Below are 14,924 nucleotides of genomic sequence, written 5' to 3'. Positions count from 1 at the left end.
TCAGCCCCACAACAGCCAAAACCCACAGAGACTATTTTAGCTGCACCACCTGAGAAGAAATTATCTTTATCAGTGTCTGTTGCATGACATTCTGCTGTGTTTCTTTCTGTGGGTCCCAGATAAAATTATGCACTAAAGACGAGCGGCAGAAACTGGGAGAAAATAAGTGAAAAGTGATTTGTTTACAGATACTTTTATATACAACACCAAAGCTCAGGAGATGCTTGACCAAATACTGTCATGCTCAGCATATTTTTCTTATTTGTCCTCTTTTTAGTTTGGCTGTCATTGACAGTGCACAGACAGACAGACAGACAGACATAGTTTTGTGCGGTACAGTCTCCACTCAGTAATATTACCCCTTTGGCCATAATAGGTTGTGTAGAACAAATAATACCAAACACAATATGCTCAGCAACCAGAACTTTGAAAGTGGACCTTTCTGCAAACCTCAGACTTACATTTTTGAAAAATCCTTGCCTTTTTTATTTTGTTTGTTATTCCGCCTACAGCTGATAATGCTAACATGATTTAGCTTTGGTGGCTATTTGGTTAAAAGTTGAGCAATGGTCCTGCTTATGATTGGATAATAAAAATGTGAATGCCAAATCCTAACTGTGACTGTGATTTATGAATTTACTGCACATGGTCAAAAATACTCATTAGGTATTTATCTCTAAAACTATATTATTAAACAATTATAATATCTGAGGGCTTAGTTACAGAAACTAGAGAGAATTATGCCCAAAGTTTTATCCCCTTGTAGCTCAGTTGATTTAGAGCACATTTACATTCACATGTAAGTATCAGTCACACAACTCAACCCTGTGCAGCCAATCATTTCCAGCAAACAAGCTTTAGTAAACCTTGACCATTTTAGCAACTTGCTAACAAGCAGCTAAAGACCCTGACACTTTCTCAGGAGTTAGAGGCCAAACTGTAAAAATATTAGACTCACATTGGTCGGGTGGACAGAGGAACAACTTCAATGATGATGGCAAATGACCACAAAGTATCTTTTAGCAACTCGATAAGGAAATATAGATGTGTATTTTTTTGTCAGTTGTGTGCATTTGTTAGTTTCCTGCTGAGTTCTTCAGCCACCAAGTGACCAAAAACTGAGCTCATGCAGTGACTAAAGAACTCAACAGTAACTACTGCATGTTTACTATGAAGTGGCTGTAAATCTGTTTTACTTTACCTAACTTGTCACAATAAACACATGGTCTTGAATATAAAGATCAATGATTTGCTGCATGTTATAAGCATAGTTTGGTGGTGGCTGGATTTTGCACCTAATGCCTCCCCAGTGACATAAGTCAAAATTATTCCACTAATGTATAATGATATAGGAGATAAAGTACACGTATTTACAGCTTTTTTTTTTTTTTTTTTTTTTTTGAGAGTGTGGGTACATAAGTACAACTCTGACTGGACATCATTCCAGCAGAAAACAGGAGTTTGGATCTTGTCACACACAAAGTGTATAAAAGTTCCTCCTGCAGTGAAAACACAGAACTAGTAAATATCTTCAGTGCACTTTTAACTTGTCTACAACAAGCTGTTTTATACTATACTTTCATAAATTTTATATGAGCCATCATTTATTATGGATTTATATTGGGCATGAAATGGTGGTGTCCTCCGTCTCTTATTAACCCCCAACATTATGAAAACAAGTGGAGTGAAATGTCTCATTTGCAACTTTTGAGATTTTGTCATTCTTCAGCATATTCTCAATTAATGGTGCAAAATGACACGAAGTACCCTGCCCTGGGGGGAACCTACACGGACTTCATTACAAAGTACTTTTAATTAGTCTTTGTAATTAATGGCAGAATATTGGGTGCAGAAAGGCTGGAAGCTAAATTGATATGCCCATAAACATTTGCATGTTCATTGGCCAGGGTGGCAAACCGTCTCGTTTTTCCTCAGTCAGGTCAGAGAGGAGGCTTGAGAGTTGAACTGCAAAGGGATTTAAAGGAAAATGTGTATGTCACCCTCTTAATCAAGTGGGAAGGGAGGAGGGAGGCTGCATAATGAGATAGTGAAACTTAGGTGTGAAGCTGGGTTATCTGCATTTTCCCTCCTATTTTTGGCTGACCACACTGAATGCTACAATATGTCATCCAGAGGGGGCTCATGGTACAATACTCGCCCAAAGGCATGTAGTATTAAATGTATCCTATAGCTGTAATTTGCAGTGTCAGGTTTAGGAGACTTTAGTGCCTTAGGATGATGGAGATGGTTTATAGTTTTAATGAGGTGGACAGACCTTTGTCAACTCAGTAAAAAAAAATACATTCTTGAGAAGAGCAGGCCCTCACAAAAAAAGGCACAAGTGGTTTTATCACGCGTGAAACAGTATTTCATATTGATGAATACACGTGATTTAAAACAGCTGTAATCAACTTTTTTAAAATAGCAATGTATCAAATGACAATGTGAAAACAATATGACGTGTTGTGAAAGGGGTCAGTAGTAATGAACCTACAGAGAATTACCACTCTCCTCTGCAGCTCCCCTCGGCTTTACAGAGCTCTATAGTGAGTTTCGGCCCATTGTTTAGCTGTCCATCCACAACTGTTCTGATTCATTCTTGTTGTTGTTTTTGGCTGGATGATTTTTGGCTGCTGCATGCAGCTGTTTTCAGTGAAAACCCAATGTACACTACCTGGTCAGACGGACACAGCCAGAGACTAGCAGAGGAATATGGTGAAGCATTGAGCTGCAAAGAGAAAATATTTCCCTCAAGGCTAAAAACAGAGTGAATGTTGGACGTACATTAATCAGACAGACACAATCACAGCTCCAAATGATTATGTTGTTTTTCTGTAACTGCTGGATGTGTAAACAAGCAACATGTTCAACATAACATCTTAATGTAGTGTTACCTCGACTTAGAACGTTATCATAAGGGAACTCTAAAAAGAATAAGTCTATTAATGTTTTGATCGAACTGATGTTTGTTTGGGCCATATATCAGTTGTGATAATCATACATCCTTTGGTCTCAAACTCAGACAGTATCTGAGCTCAGCTCTGAGTTATTACATTTTCATTTTCATTAGACATTTCCATAGTCGTCTGCAGCTTATTTATAGGCCTCTGCTGGGCTGAGCTCTGTAATAAACACAATACCGACACGGTTTGGAAATTCAGCAATAACACATTTTCTCTATGTTGTCCCACTGGTTTTTTGGTTTAGTAAAGGGGTTGAATTCTTATGTCAATGTCATATTTCAATGTTCCCTTTTTAATAAATTTGCAAAGGTTTCTAAAATTCTGTTCTCTTTTTCTTTATGGGATATTGAGTGTAGATCGATGAGGGAAGAGGCTTTCATCACAAGGCTGCAACATAAGCAAATGTGAAAAAAGTGAAGGAGTCTGAATACTGTCTGAATGCACTGTATGTTTTGCCAGGTATAATAAATTAGATGGAAATGGGGGCAATCTTTAAGAGGAGTAGCAATAAGAGAGAAATCTTAGAGAAGTGGGTAAGCTTTCTAGGAAGCTCTGTAGACCGTATAAGCACAGACTGTCATTGGTGTGTTGGTGGAGAAAGGAAATCCTTCAATATAAAACCTGAAACCAGTAATGTTTTTATCAGTCCTGCTGTGTGCAGACAGCTTTTGAATTCTTTGAATATTAATCAACTTCTCCACCATCTGAAGCTGTCCAGTCACATTTCAGAACATTAAATTAGAGTTAAATGATATGGAGCTGGCATGAATCATTAACCTGTAGACTCAAAATTGTTCAAATCTGCGCTACAGAAAATGGACAAGCTGTAATTATCCCCTTTCTGAGCTGCCAGGTTGCATAAGAGATCAAGCTGAGTGTTGAATTGAATTTTATTAAATGAGAATTCCATGTTCCACTAAACATCTTGTTACTTTGCAATCTGTTTGTAAAACTTGAAAAGGACTCTTTTCCATAGGAGAAATGTCTTTGAAAGTTTAGGAAAAAGGCAGAATTAAATTTCTTTTTTTTTTTTTTTTTTGGTATAACAATTATTTGTGACAAATTTGCATATTTTTATAATTTTATAATTTTGTAATTACCAATATCACAAATAAATTTTCGAAGCAAACAATCTATTCTTTTTACATCAATTTTGTATGTGTTAAAAGAAAAACAGTATAATGTGTCAATTAGTGAGTTTTTGTTAGCTGTTCTAGCAGTGCTTTCCCCCTGTTTCCAGTCTTATGCTACACTATGCTAAGCACCTTCTGGCTGTAGCCTTAAGTTTGGACATATGTGATGTGAAGTGTGTCTCTTCTCATCTTAGTCTCCACTAGAAAGTAAATAAACATATTTTCCAAAATGCTGAACTACTCATTTAAATCTTGTACGTTTATGTGGCTGAAGACACTCAGAACAACTGATCCGGGTTTCAGGTATTATCTATTTCTACTGGCAGATAATACTGATTATGTAAATAGAATTTGAACTTTCAATTTATACTACCTTGTCAGTCCAGGACATTGCAGTTGAATAGTGTGTGCATGAATAAAGTTTCAACTTTTAATTAAACCAGAGTTTATTGAAAATTATATTAATAAATCTAAAGTTTTACAAAACTAATCCATTATTTGTCCACCTGCTTTAAAGCACTTTCAAAACTAAGCCCAACAATAGAAGTCTCCGGTCTCAGTGCTGCTGTTGTATAGCAACAAGACACTGAAATAGAAAGTATTTTTTTCTACATTGAAGCCTCTCTCTCTCTCTCTCTGTCTCTCTTGATGAAATGTATGCTGATTGCAGGGCCTATAGAGAGCGAAGCAGTTGCATCTGATAAGCTGTTCATTGTAATCTGTGCCAGGTGGAAAAAAAAAAAAAAACAAAACATTCCAGCTGCAGTTTGTGGATCCAGCACATTTTAAACAGGGTAGAAAATAGGTGTCAGGGGTGCTTGCAGGTTGATGTGGGGGAATGAAGGGGGTGATAGGTCTGCCAGCCTTAATGTAAATGAGTGTAATTAGTTAAAGCTAGTTACACGGGATCGATGCCCCATTATGTTGCACAACGCAACAATTCTGCAAATGAATGAAAGAGGTACCATGAATGACAAACAACACAGTGTGACATGTGGGCACTTTTCTATATATAATATGCAGTTGGACGTCAGTGCCGTACATTGTAGGAGTCAACAAATGATGAGTCCGTGTACATCAATCAAACTATTACTCTTGTAGAGCAGCACAGAATAATGTTCTGACAGCGCTGGACAGCATCTTCATTAAAAGAGGCGGCTATTTGGGTCTACTCCATAAATGATACAAGGTGTTGAAAATACATCAGTTCCAAAACATCATTTGATGAAACTGTTTCCCTCCAGCTAATTCCCTTTCAAAATCCTAAAACTGTCTCAATTTTCACTTCAAATTAGGACGTAATCAGCTGCAGACACCTGAAATGAATTTCAATTGACCGGCATTTTCAAAACATTATGAAAAATACCTTTTTCATCTTACATTGTAACCCAAAAGAATTGAAATAATCCATGCTGTGAAATTTCTCTGACAGCACAGGAAGCTGCTGGAGATGTGAGTTTTTGAAAGTGTGTGACTGACATCTAGTGGAGGACACTGATCAAGAAAACTGTGTCTACTGTAAAATACTCCACACTAGAAATGAACACCTATGATTAATAATTTCATACCTCTAAAAACAAATTTGTTAATCAGACAAAAAAGTGCTTTCGTTTTGTTTAATCAATTATTATTTTCAAGTGTTGTTATGATTTTGGAAATGTAAACACACAGTTACTGAAATAGAATCTAACAGTTGACAGTGTAGTGTATGTAGAGACAATGTCTTGCACTCGTTAGGATTTTGATGTTTTTGAACATACGGTAGTTAAACTGTTGAGACAGTAGATTACCTGCTATTATCACCACCCTCTCACAGTGAGGCAGTGCTGGAGGCTGTAACTTGACCTTGCCTCTTAATGGCTGTGTGACAATGGTGCCCCGTCCCACTGGCCTGTCTGCCCCTCTGTTGTGTCTATTTATAATGTCCAGACACAGTGCAGAGGTTATTCCGAGGTGCCAGCAAATACAAGGTGACAGGCACAGAGGAACAAAGGGTGAGAATTTTTACTGTTATTGTTCCTGTTGTTGATTTTATTCACCAAAACCTGGTCTTTTCAGAAACATTTTTTTTTAACTGAACAATTCCTCATTGTGCATCAAAGATAGTGTACTAATATTATTAATCTACTGTATATTTAAGTATATATATTTAATTGATGTAAGATTTAAATTAACCTATATTATTTATGCACTCAAAGTGTGTATTGGAGGACATATCTTACTATTTCCTTTATTTGTTTTTGTTTTGATTGCTTTTTAAAGTTTGTCTGACTTGTATATTAGCAATATATGTCATGGTGGTAGCTTTGTTTCTGAGTAATTAGTTTCAACATAGTTCCAAAACGCAAATCTAGTCATATTTCTTGCATTAAACTCTTTTTAGATGATCATAGTTTTCTGTTGGTAAACTACAATGGTTAATGCATTTGTTTGTCACTATTTGAAGTCAACATTTAACATATACAGCACAGATTGTCACAAAAGATAAAAATATGTTACTTAACTCCCTGCTATTTTTTTTTTATGTTTTTTTTTCTCTGAAGATGAAGAGCAGAAAGATGTCGGTGGGGCATCATGAGCATTGTGACAAATGTTACAATGTCCACTGTCAGGTCCCGGTGCAGATCTCTGTCTCATGCATGGTCATCAAGTGTCGTAAAAACTGTGGCGCCACCCTCCACATGTGCAAGCAAGAGGAGCACCAGCTCCTCTGTCCAAATGAGACGGTCCCCTGCCTCAATGTCAACTACGGCTGTCCTCTCACCATGCTGCGCCACAGGCAGGCCAAACACCTGGAGGTCTGTCCAGCCAGCGTGGTCTGCTGCTCTCAGGAGTGGAACCGCTGGCCTGTTTCTGAGAGTGATCTGACCTTCTACAGAAATGTCTCAGAAAACCCGCAAACTGAGCTGCAACTCGATGTTGCTATGGCTCTGAGGGACCAAGAGTTACTGTTTCGATCCATAAAAATGAAGAACTTTTTTCCTGAGCTGATGATGGAGGACCCTGATCTCCAGGATATCATTCCTGGGGTCAACAGGCCTGTGGAGGAAGCTTGTTCTTCAGATTATAGTGAATTTACAGACAATAGCTGTGCAAGGATGGAGGAAAAAGAACTCAGTCAAGAGGAGGGGGATGCTTTGGCAAACAGCGGAGACGTGGAGAGCATCCAGAACTACAGCTCCTGGGAGAAAATATTTGCAAAGGAGATGGGGGGATGCAAGCAAACTGTCCAAAACCTAAATAAGAAGGAAGAAAAAGGAAAAGAAAAGGAGGAGCAAAAATCATTAAACTGTCAAGGAGAGATAAGAGACTCACACCTGAACCAAGAGAATGCTGCTGCCGCTTCGAGCAGGGGTAGTGTAACTGGCCTTGCACCTTGGCAGGATGGGGTCCTTGAGAGGTTAGGCAAAGAAGTCAACATTGCAGAATATAACATGTATCTGGTGCACCATGGGGCGATGTTGATTAATTTTGGCCAACTTGCAGCTTGCACCCCGAGAGAAAAGGATTTTGTCTATGGGAACCTGGAGCCCATCGAGGTTAAAACAGTCCGCTCATTCAGTGTTCCTACCAGCTATCGAGCAAAGCGCAGTCACCTGAAGGACCCTGCGCAGAAAGCCATGACCGTACACCAGAGTGTCGACACCGCAGATCTGGGCTTGTCAGTTGAGGACCTTCCAATGTGTGATGAGGTCCACTCCACGCTGCTGTGCTCCCTGGAGAAGGAGCTGAAAGGACATCTGATCTCAGAGAGTGTGGCTATAGATGGCCTTTATATAGACACTGGAACCCAAACATACAACTTTTGCTCTGCTCCGTTCAAAACAGATGCATCCCTTGCTGATGTCATAGCAGACAAACCCCGTGGTCTTTATGTACATGTTGAAGCAGAATCTGTCACCAGAAGACATAACAAAACAAGTTCAGCATTCAGCTACATGTGTGGCCACTTCTTTCGCCGTGATGAATGCCGCTCTCATTTCAGGAATGTGCACTCTGACATACAGGCCTCTCTTAGCGGCTGGTTACAACAACGCTGCCCCTTAGCATACCTCGGATGTACTTTCACCCAGACAAGGTTTCAGCCTGCAGGTCACCAAGCCACACTTAAATTCTGCCAACATGCCAGTGCCTTTGTCCTCCAGCCACAAGTCCCATCATCCCTCTGTGAAGGTGTAAAAACCTCCAGCCTTCAGAGAAATGGTGTACATAATCTGGATCCGCTGAGCAGGCTGCCCCTGGAGATTCTTCAGCACGTTGCTGGTTACCTTGACAGTTTTACATTATCTCAGCTGTCCCAGGTCTCCCATCTGATGAGAGAGGTGTGTGCCACATTGTTGCAGGAGAGAGGGATGGTCTCCCTCAAGTGGGAGAAAAAGACATATTCCCATGGGGGAAGCTCCTGGAGATGTCGGAAAAAAGCAAGTACCCATATGTTTTTTATTTTGTTTTTTTAGATTTTCTTGTTTTATTTCCATCAAAACATTTAATTATTATCATTTTGTACAAATTGCTTGAATCATCCATCATAACTCTTTCTGGTCCCTATGCTGCAGAGTAAATTTTTATCATATAATTATGTTTCTTCATCTTACTGAATGAACGCTGTCATTCTCATGTATTCTTTTGATCTCAACCTTGTACTCAGGGAAGGGAAAGTAAACAAGGCCAAACTTCTATATTGGTTCCATTTTAGTATTTGGCAGCATCCTGGTGACTGTCATCGGAAAATTTCAGCCATTCATACAGCATGACAGCTGCTGCATTGTAAACACTCTCCAGACTCTTCAGCAATATTACAAACTAAATCACAGCCGTGCTGGCAACAGTTAATTGGTTCCCACTGGAGCAGCCACTGGAGATTTGCTACTTTTTGCTACTTTTTTTTTTCTTTGTCAAAAGACAGCTGCATGTGAGGTCACATGTGGATGTTTGGAAAAAAGGACATTTCGCGTTCTTCTCTGACTTTGGTGGCAAAGTAATGGTCTAGTAACTACACAGATGAGCTAAGCATCATTTATATGTGTCACGTGTTGATTTTGTACTACAGTTTACAATTAAGAATAAAAAAAAATATATCATCAACAGCTCTACAAGAAGCACTTAGCAAACCTCTGCGAAGGCTGCACAATCATTAATTTAATTTAATTTTTATTTTATTTAGCAACATAGGTGTAGTGCTACCAGAGTGCACTGAAACAGTACTCAACACTCAATACTACTCCTAATGAGGAAATGATATATTTCCATGAACCACTATGCCACCTCCTCCAGTCCTCCACCACCACCACTCATTAATTTTCTTTTTTCATTTTCCACCCTAGACAAAAAATTACTGTGGACTTTTACCATAACATAATATATATCAAACCATCCAAGATGCAAATAATAATACACAAAAATTAAATAATGTTTATATGATTTTTTAAAGCAGAATGAGCCTGCAACAGAGCATTTGAACACTTAAATATTAAAAATGAGTTAACAAACTAATATCCAAATTAACGAAATTCAACTGGAAATGGTTTGTGGAACACATTTGGCTTTACTTGTGAACTATCTGGGTCTGTGTGTGTGTGAGTGTGTGTGCATGTGTGACGCCTTCTCTCTCCACTCAAACTCGGTAATGTTACAACAATCAGTGAAAGAGCCGTGAGATTGATGGACTGCAGTTTCTTACCCACTTTGGTCCCCATGTTTGGATTTATCTTGAAATGGCACCTCTTAGGACAGGAGTACACTTGAACGTAGTGCTCCACTCACACACGAAACATACCAGACACAATGATGGATGGTGTGCTCAATACTTTTAGTCTCATTGCTTCTGTTTTTGTGCATCTTCTTTAATTGCTCTTGATACGTTTCTGAGTCTCCATGGTTTCTCCTGGTGGCACCTTCTTTGGTTGCCCATTTATCCAGCATCTCATTGTCTTGGATGGTAGGGCTTCTCCCTCACTGGTGCTAGATGTCTGTCTTTTTTGGTAGATTTTCATCTTCGTCTGCAGCTGTTTGCTAAGAGAGTCATAAACACTACCTACAGCTTGATCTTCAGTAACATCACTGAATGTCAGAGGATAAGTTGAAACAATCTTCTTGGCAGTTTCACTAAGATATTGTTGCTGGATGGATGGTCGGGGTCTTCCCTACCCATCAGGTATGCCAAAAATACAAATGAATGAAAATAAGCAAATGTAGTAAACAACTGGGCCCTTAAAAGCAAAATAAGACACCAACTCAATTTAATGAGACATCAAAATAAAGGAGACATATACTGGCCGGTCAGTCCATTAGAAACAAAAGAGGAAAACAGCATCAATCAACAGCTCTTAGCCTGGTCCATTTTTGGACCTCTGTATTTAAGCAGGCTCCCCCCTCAGCAACGTCTTTTGTCCAGGCCAGGAAGGAGGACTGAGGGAAACTCAAACACAAAAAGAAATTAATTAATGTAACTAATCCAAACTGATAATGAGAAAACTGCAAACTTATGCTACAGTAAGAACAGAGGATGATACAAAGCAATTGTCAATATTTATTTTTCTTTATACTTTGCAACTGCTAGAATTAAACCGGGAATGCTTTGTTTACATCAGACCACTGAGCTGGACCTTAGACCCTGTGGCTTAGACCACTAGACCAAGAGGACGCCCACTGGTCTAGCAGTCTGAGCCTTGTGGCTGCCCCTGTGGCTGCCACAGTGTCTACCTAAAGCCTGTCTGGAGTTATGAGAAATTGGGTTGAAATTTGAAGTGATTCAGACCAATGACCACTGAGCTATGACCATTTAAATTTGTAATTTTGCTTCATCTATACATGAAATACCATCAAATGTGTAGAATTCCTACTGTAGATGAGTAAACATCATCTAATTTTGTTTGCAACTGAATATCAGAGTTGTGGCAGTTTATGTCAATGGATTGGGAAAGAATGGGAGGAACTTGGGAACCAGACTTGCAAATAAAAAAACTGACTAAAAGAACATGCTGACACTTAACTAATAAATCTTTCTTATACAATTTGACTAATTTTCCACTGATTCCCTTTTTTTTAAGCATTTTTAGTCGTTTTTCACACATCCTGCTGTCAAACAAATCAACAAACCTATAAAATAAAGGACAGATACAGTATTAGTGTGAAAATGTGTGCTTTCACATTTACTATTTCTGTACTGCAGTGATCATGGGACAAAGAGTGTGCCGATGATGTCAGTGATGTGGAATGGCCTGAGCTGCCAGTAAACACAGTGCTACCATAATAAGTCAGATATGTGATCATTCATGGAAACACAGGATTGATAAGAATGTGTGGCCGACAGCTGGGTATCTGCTTCCCAGTGAAGGGCATAATTTGTGTAAATTTATAATGGGTGAACACAGAAATAACATCATGCCCTGACATGTGATAAAAATACTCTGTGATCTGGATTCCATGGGTATTAAAAAACATTTATCTACATGGACTTAGAGCTGCAGTGTAGCTGATAGATGCCTTGACAGCAGCCTCCTACACCTACTTCAGCTCTGTCTCTGTGCTTTACAGGTTTGGGAGTTCAGCTCTTTGTTTTCCTCTGTGGACAGATGGAGCTTCAGCAATTCTCCTTCGATGTCAGATCACCTGAAAGCCTGCTCCTTCTACCAGAGAGAGGAACGCACTGAGCCAGTGGTTTTAGCCTGCCTGGGAGAGGTCAGAGACAAACACGGGGAAGTAAAGCATAAAAGATAATGTGCACGGCCCCAGAGCTCAGTGGGCAGACCATAACACGAGCGATGCCACGAGAAGAATCATTCAGGCGTGATATGTATGCACCCACAAACTGCAAAGTCGATAAAGTCTCCACATATACAGCCGCTGTATGGAAACAGAAGGGAACTCAGAGATGTTGTGTGCTGAACCCCTGCAGACAGACACTGTATATGTGAAGAATTTATTGTGCCATAAACTGCATCTCCACAAATCATTTTGCCTGTTAAGTAGGTAAAAATGCTTCAAGGTTGATTTATGTATGTAGTGCTTTTACGAGTTTATTGGGAGAAAATTAAATTTAAATAATCCCTTTGAGGACACTTAATCTGAGTTTTAGAGGGGCCTGTATTGTACTCTTTGTCAAGTTATTTGTCTTTGTTTACCATATTGAGTAGATTAGTGTTGTTTTTTTTTTCATCTTATTTCATTATTGGCAGTATTTAAAAAAAAGAAAGAAAAAAAAGAAAAGTGCAGCAGATGTTGCTGATGGTGAATGTTTTTCAATATGACAAGACTGACATCTACTGGATAAAAGCTGAAGTGCCTCTTCTGTGTGGAATGGTGTCAAGTTTAGTGTTTGACTGCTGAACATGATATCACGTGTCTTATTTGTCATATTCGATTAAATACGGCAGTGCATGCTTTGCAAGAAGACACCAACAACTTTGTTTCTTATTTTAGACTATCTTTGTTAAGGAAAATGAGAAGACTGTGATGTATGTGTGTCGTTGACATTATACCTTATAATAAATCTAACTTGCAGTTGGCCTAATTTATTTTACAGCAGCACACTTACAAGAATAAAAAAGACATTAAAAGTTAGAAATATTCTTTTATTAACCAATGACTTCATAACAGAAAAGGTGTCCAGGTAACAAATTGTCTCCATTAATTACTGCATCTCTGACACTTCTGGGTTACGTAGTTTGTTGATCACCTCTGAGAGCATATTGTTGCACAGGGCGGCATATGGATTAAGAACCACAGCCTGTTGTCGAGCAAATTCACTTCCAAGTGCAGCTGCTCTCTCAAAGTCTGCTCTGGCTCCATCATCCTGACATGTTAATCTACGTAAAAGGCCTCTTTGCACCAGCGCCTGGCAGGCAGTTCGTCCAGTGCCACCGCTCAGAGAGATGGCTTGGTCCAGGTCCTCCAGGGCTCCTGAGAGGAAAGAAGAGCTCTGTGAGGCACACACATGTCTGGAAAGCTGGATTTTCATCTTGTAATGTTTACATCTGGGCTTGAAGCCAGCCTAGTGAAATATTCAGTCAGAGTAATGTAGCTGAATTTGTGTTTAAATGACTTGGCCCCCAAGCATTGCAGAGTATGCTGTCAAATAGAAAAAATAAATATTAACATTAATTCATATTTTAAAAAGTGAATAAACACCAGACAGCCTGATGTTTTTCATTCATCCAAAAGGTACAACAGTAATCTTAATACCGCAGCTATTGTCGAGTAATAAATAAACCACATTACAATACTATTCTACAACTCCCAAATACAGCAGTCATTCAGCCTATGTGCAATTCGTGTCACGTTTCCTGCATGTTATCTTCAGTGCATATGCAGGTGTTTTGTTGAGAACATCCAGCGGATCTTGTCAGTCAGCAAGAACAACAACTGACACCAGGTTACAGACAAAGTGAAAAACACAACCTAAAGATAGAAACTCCAATTTTAGACACAGACAATGCAAGCAAAAAGATGTTACAGTATTGAATACGTGGTGTGAATGACAGAGTGATCGCCTGGGGGTGAGCATAAAATAAACCACAGCAATACTCGCAGAAGTCGCACAATCCAGGATATCGAAATTAATTAAATTCATTTAATTTTGAATTTTTGTGATGTAAATTATATTACACTGAATCTATACAATACTGGGGGACCCTTTATTTCATTTATTTGTAAAAGCTATTATTTCATGTTGACTTCCTAAATGTCAAATGAGTAAATGAAAAGAAGCAGACAAAGGATTGGAGATGATTCAGATTTGACTCCCTGTAGTTCTGTACATTCAGTGTATACAACCCTGCCAACCCTTACCAGCAGGTAAAAGAAGCTAACACAAGGCTAACTCAAAGCCTGCACAGTAACACCAGTTAGAGAAAGCTCTGATACAGTGTCATGCTGACCTTTCAGCACACTGCAGTATCTATGGAAAGCGTTATTATTGAATTTGGGGCATGTACCTGCTGTGTTCCCCTGCAGCCGCAGGGCCTGTGCCCGGTTGTTATAGGCTGATGCTCGCTGAGGCAGGATCTGGATTGCCTGGCTGAACAGTTGAAGTGCAGCTTGCAAATCCCCAGCCTCTGCTGCCGAGACGCCCCACATCTCCAACTCTTTCACTTGCTTCAGCAACTCTGTGTCAAAGCCACTGTCTGGCAGGGGGAGATAAACAGGTTGAAAACCACTCAAACTCAATTGACAGGTACCGTGGCAAAGAAAACACAGAACTGTCACCCAGAACTCAACTTGGATTAAAATGTCATGTTTTTTTAGTCTGGGAATGGAATGCATTCAAATAAATTCAATATGCTATGAAATGATAAACATAAAAAGCCATGACATGATATGAAGAGACACATCGAGTCAGAAGCTCATGCTCACCATCATCAATTAATTCCTCCTCTTGGTTCAGGCCAGGGATGTCTCCAAAGGGGGTGGTGGGGTTGAATATAGCCTGGAGTACAGCTCTGTCATGTGCTGAGGCCATCTTACGCTTTTCTGTACAGAAAGCAGAGAAAGATGGCAAAAAAGGAAAACCATGACACCTAAATTACAGCTGGGTGGAGAATTCTTCCTCCCCTGACTTCTGCCATTTCCACCAGCCAATCAAAGAAGGGGGTGGAAGCAGAGGTGGACTTTGAAACTTGCCTGCGCTGGAGCACATCTGTATTTGGTTAACTCAAAAATTCAGGCCATGGATAACTGCACGCTGCAGAGCTGCTGTTATAATGGCAAGAGGAGAAAGAGTGAACATGTTATCAGAACTACACTCTTTGATGGTTTCTGCTCAGTGCAAAGTGATGATAATGTTTTTACTATGCTGTCTTAAGATTTGCAGTTATTGAATACTAAAAAA

At 39.4% G+C, this 14,924-nt stretch overlaps 2 protein-coding genes across 2 annotated transcripts; one reads left to right on the top strand and one right to left on the bottom strand.

Annotated features, from left to right (window-relative positions):
- The first annotated feature begins 6,473 nt into the window (after positions 1-6,473).
- Positions 6,474-12,591, top strand: LOC139632336 (F-box only protein 40). Its single transcript, XM_071497229.1, has 2 exons — positions 6,474-8,517; positions 11,633-12,591. Exons 1-2 carry the CDS (start codon positions 6,589-6,591, stop codon positions 11,813-11,815), a joined length of 2,112 nt encoding a protein of 703 aa, XP_071353330.1. The 5' UTR covers positions 6,474-6,588; the 3' UTR covers positions 11,816-12,591.
- Positions 12,592-12,648: 57 nt separating this feature from the next.
- On the bottom strand, positions 12,649-14,666 carry ttc36 (tetratricopeptide repeat domain 36). The gene is made up of 3 exons (XM_071497226.1): positions 14,450-14,666; positions 14,032-14,220; positions 12,649-12,997 (listed from the first exon to the last, which is right to left on the bottom strand). The coding sequence occupies exons 1-3, from the start codon at positions 14,553-14,555 to the stop codon at positions 12,729-12,731; spliced, it is 564 nt and encodes a 187-aa protein (XP_071353327.1). The 5' UTR covers positions 14,556-14,666; the 3' UTR covers positions 12,649-12,728.
- Between the last annotated feature and the right edge of the window lie 258 nt (positions 14,667-14,924).

This window comes from Trachinotus anak, unplaced genomic scaffold (genome assembly GCF_046630095.1).
Source record: "Trachinotus anak isolate AG129_WGS33_773 ecotype Australia unplaced genomic scaffold, CSIRO_AGI_Tana_v1 ptg000014l, whole genome shotgun sequence".
In the NCBI taxonomy this organism is placed as follows: Eukaryota; Metazoa; Chordata; class Actinopteri; order Carangiformes; family Carangidae; genus Trachinotus; species Trachinotus anak.
The sequence above is the reverse complement of the archived record's forward strand: the minus strand, read 5'-3'. Positions and strand labels throughout refer to the sequence as shown.

Bases quoted from the DNA above. Each gene is read 5' to 3' on its own strand.
- LOC139632336 (XM_071497229.1), top strand. From the start codon at position 6,589: ATGTTACTTAACTCCCTGCTATTTTTTTTTTATGTTTTTTTTTCTCTG. The intron at 8,518-11,632 runs GCAAGTACCCAT...TGTGCTTTACAG, and splicing joins CCTGGAGATGTCGGAAAAAA to GTTTGGGAGTTCAGCTCTTT.
- ttc36 (XM_071497226.1), bottom strand. From the start codon at position 14,555: ATGGCCTCAGCACATGACAGAGCTGTACTCCAGGCTATATTCAACCCC. The intron at 14,221-14,449 runs GTGAGCATGAGC...TCCCCCTGCCAG, and splicing joins GGAGGAATTAATTGATGATG to ACAGTGGCTTTGACACAGAG. The intron at 12,998-14,031 runs GTACATGCCCCA...CTTTCCTCTCAG, and splicing joins GCTGCAGGGGAACACAGCAG to GAGCCCTGGAGGACCTGGAC.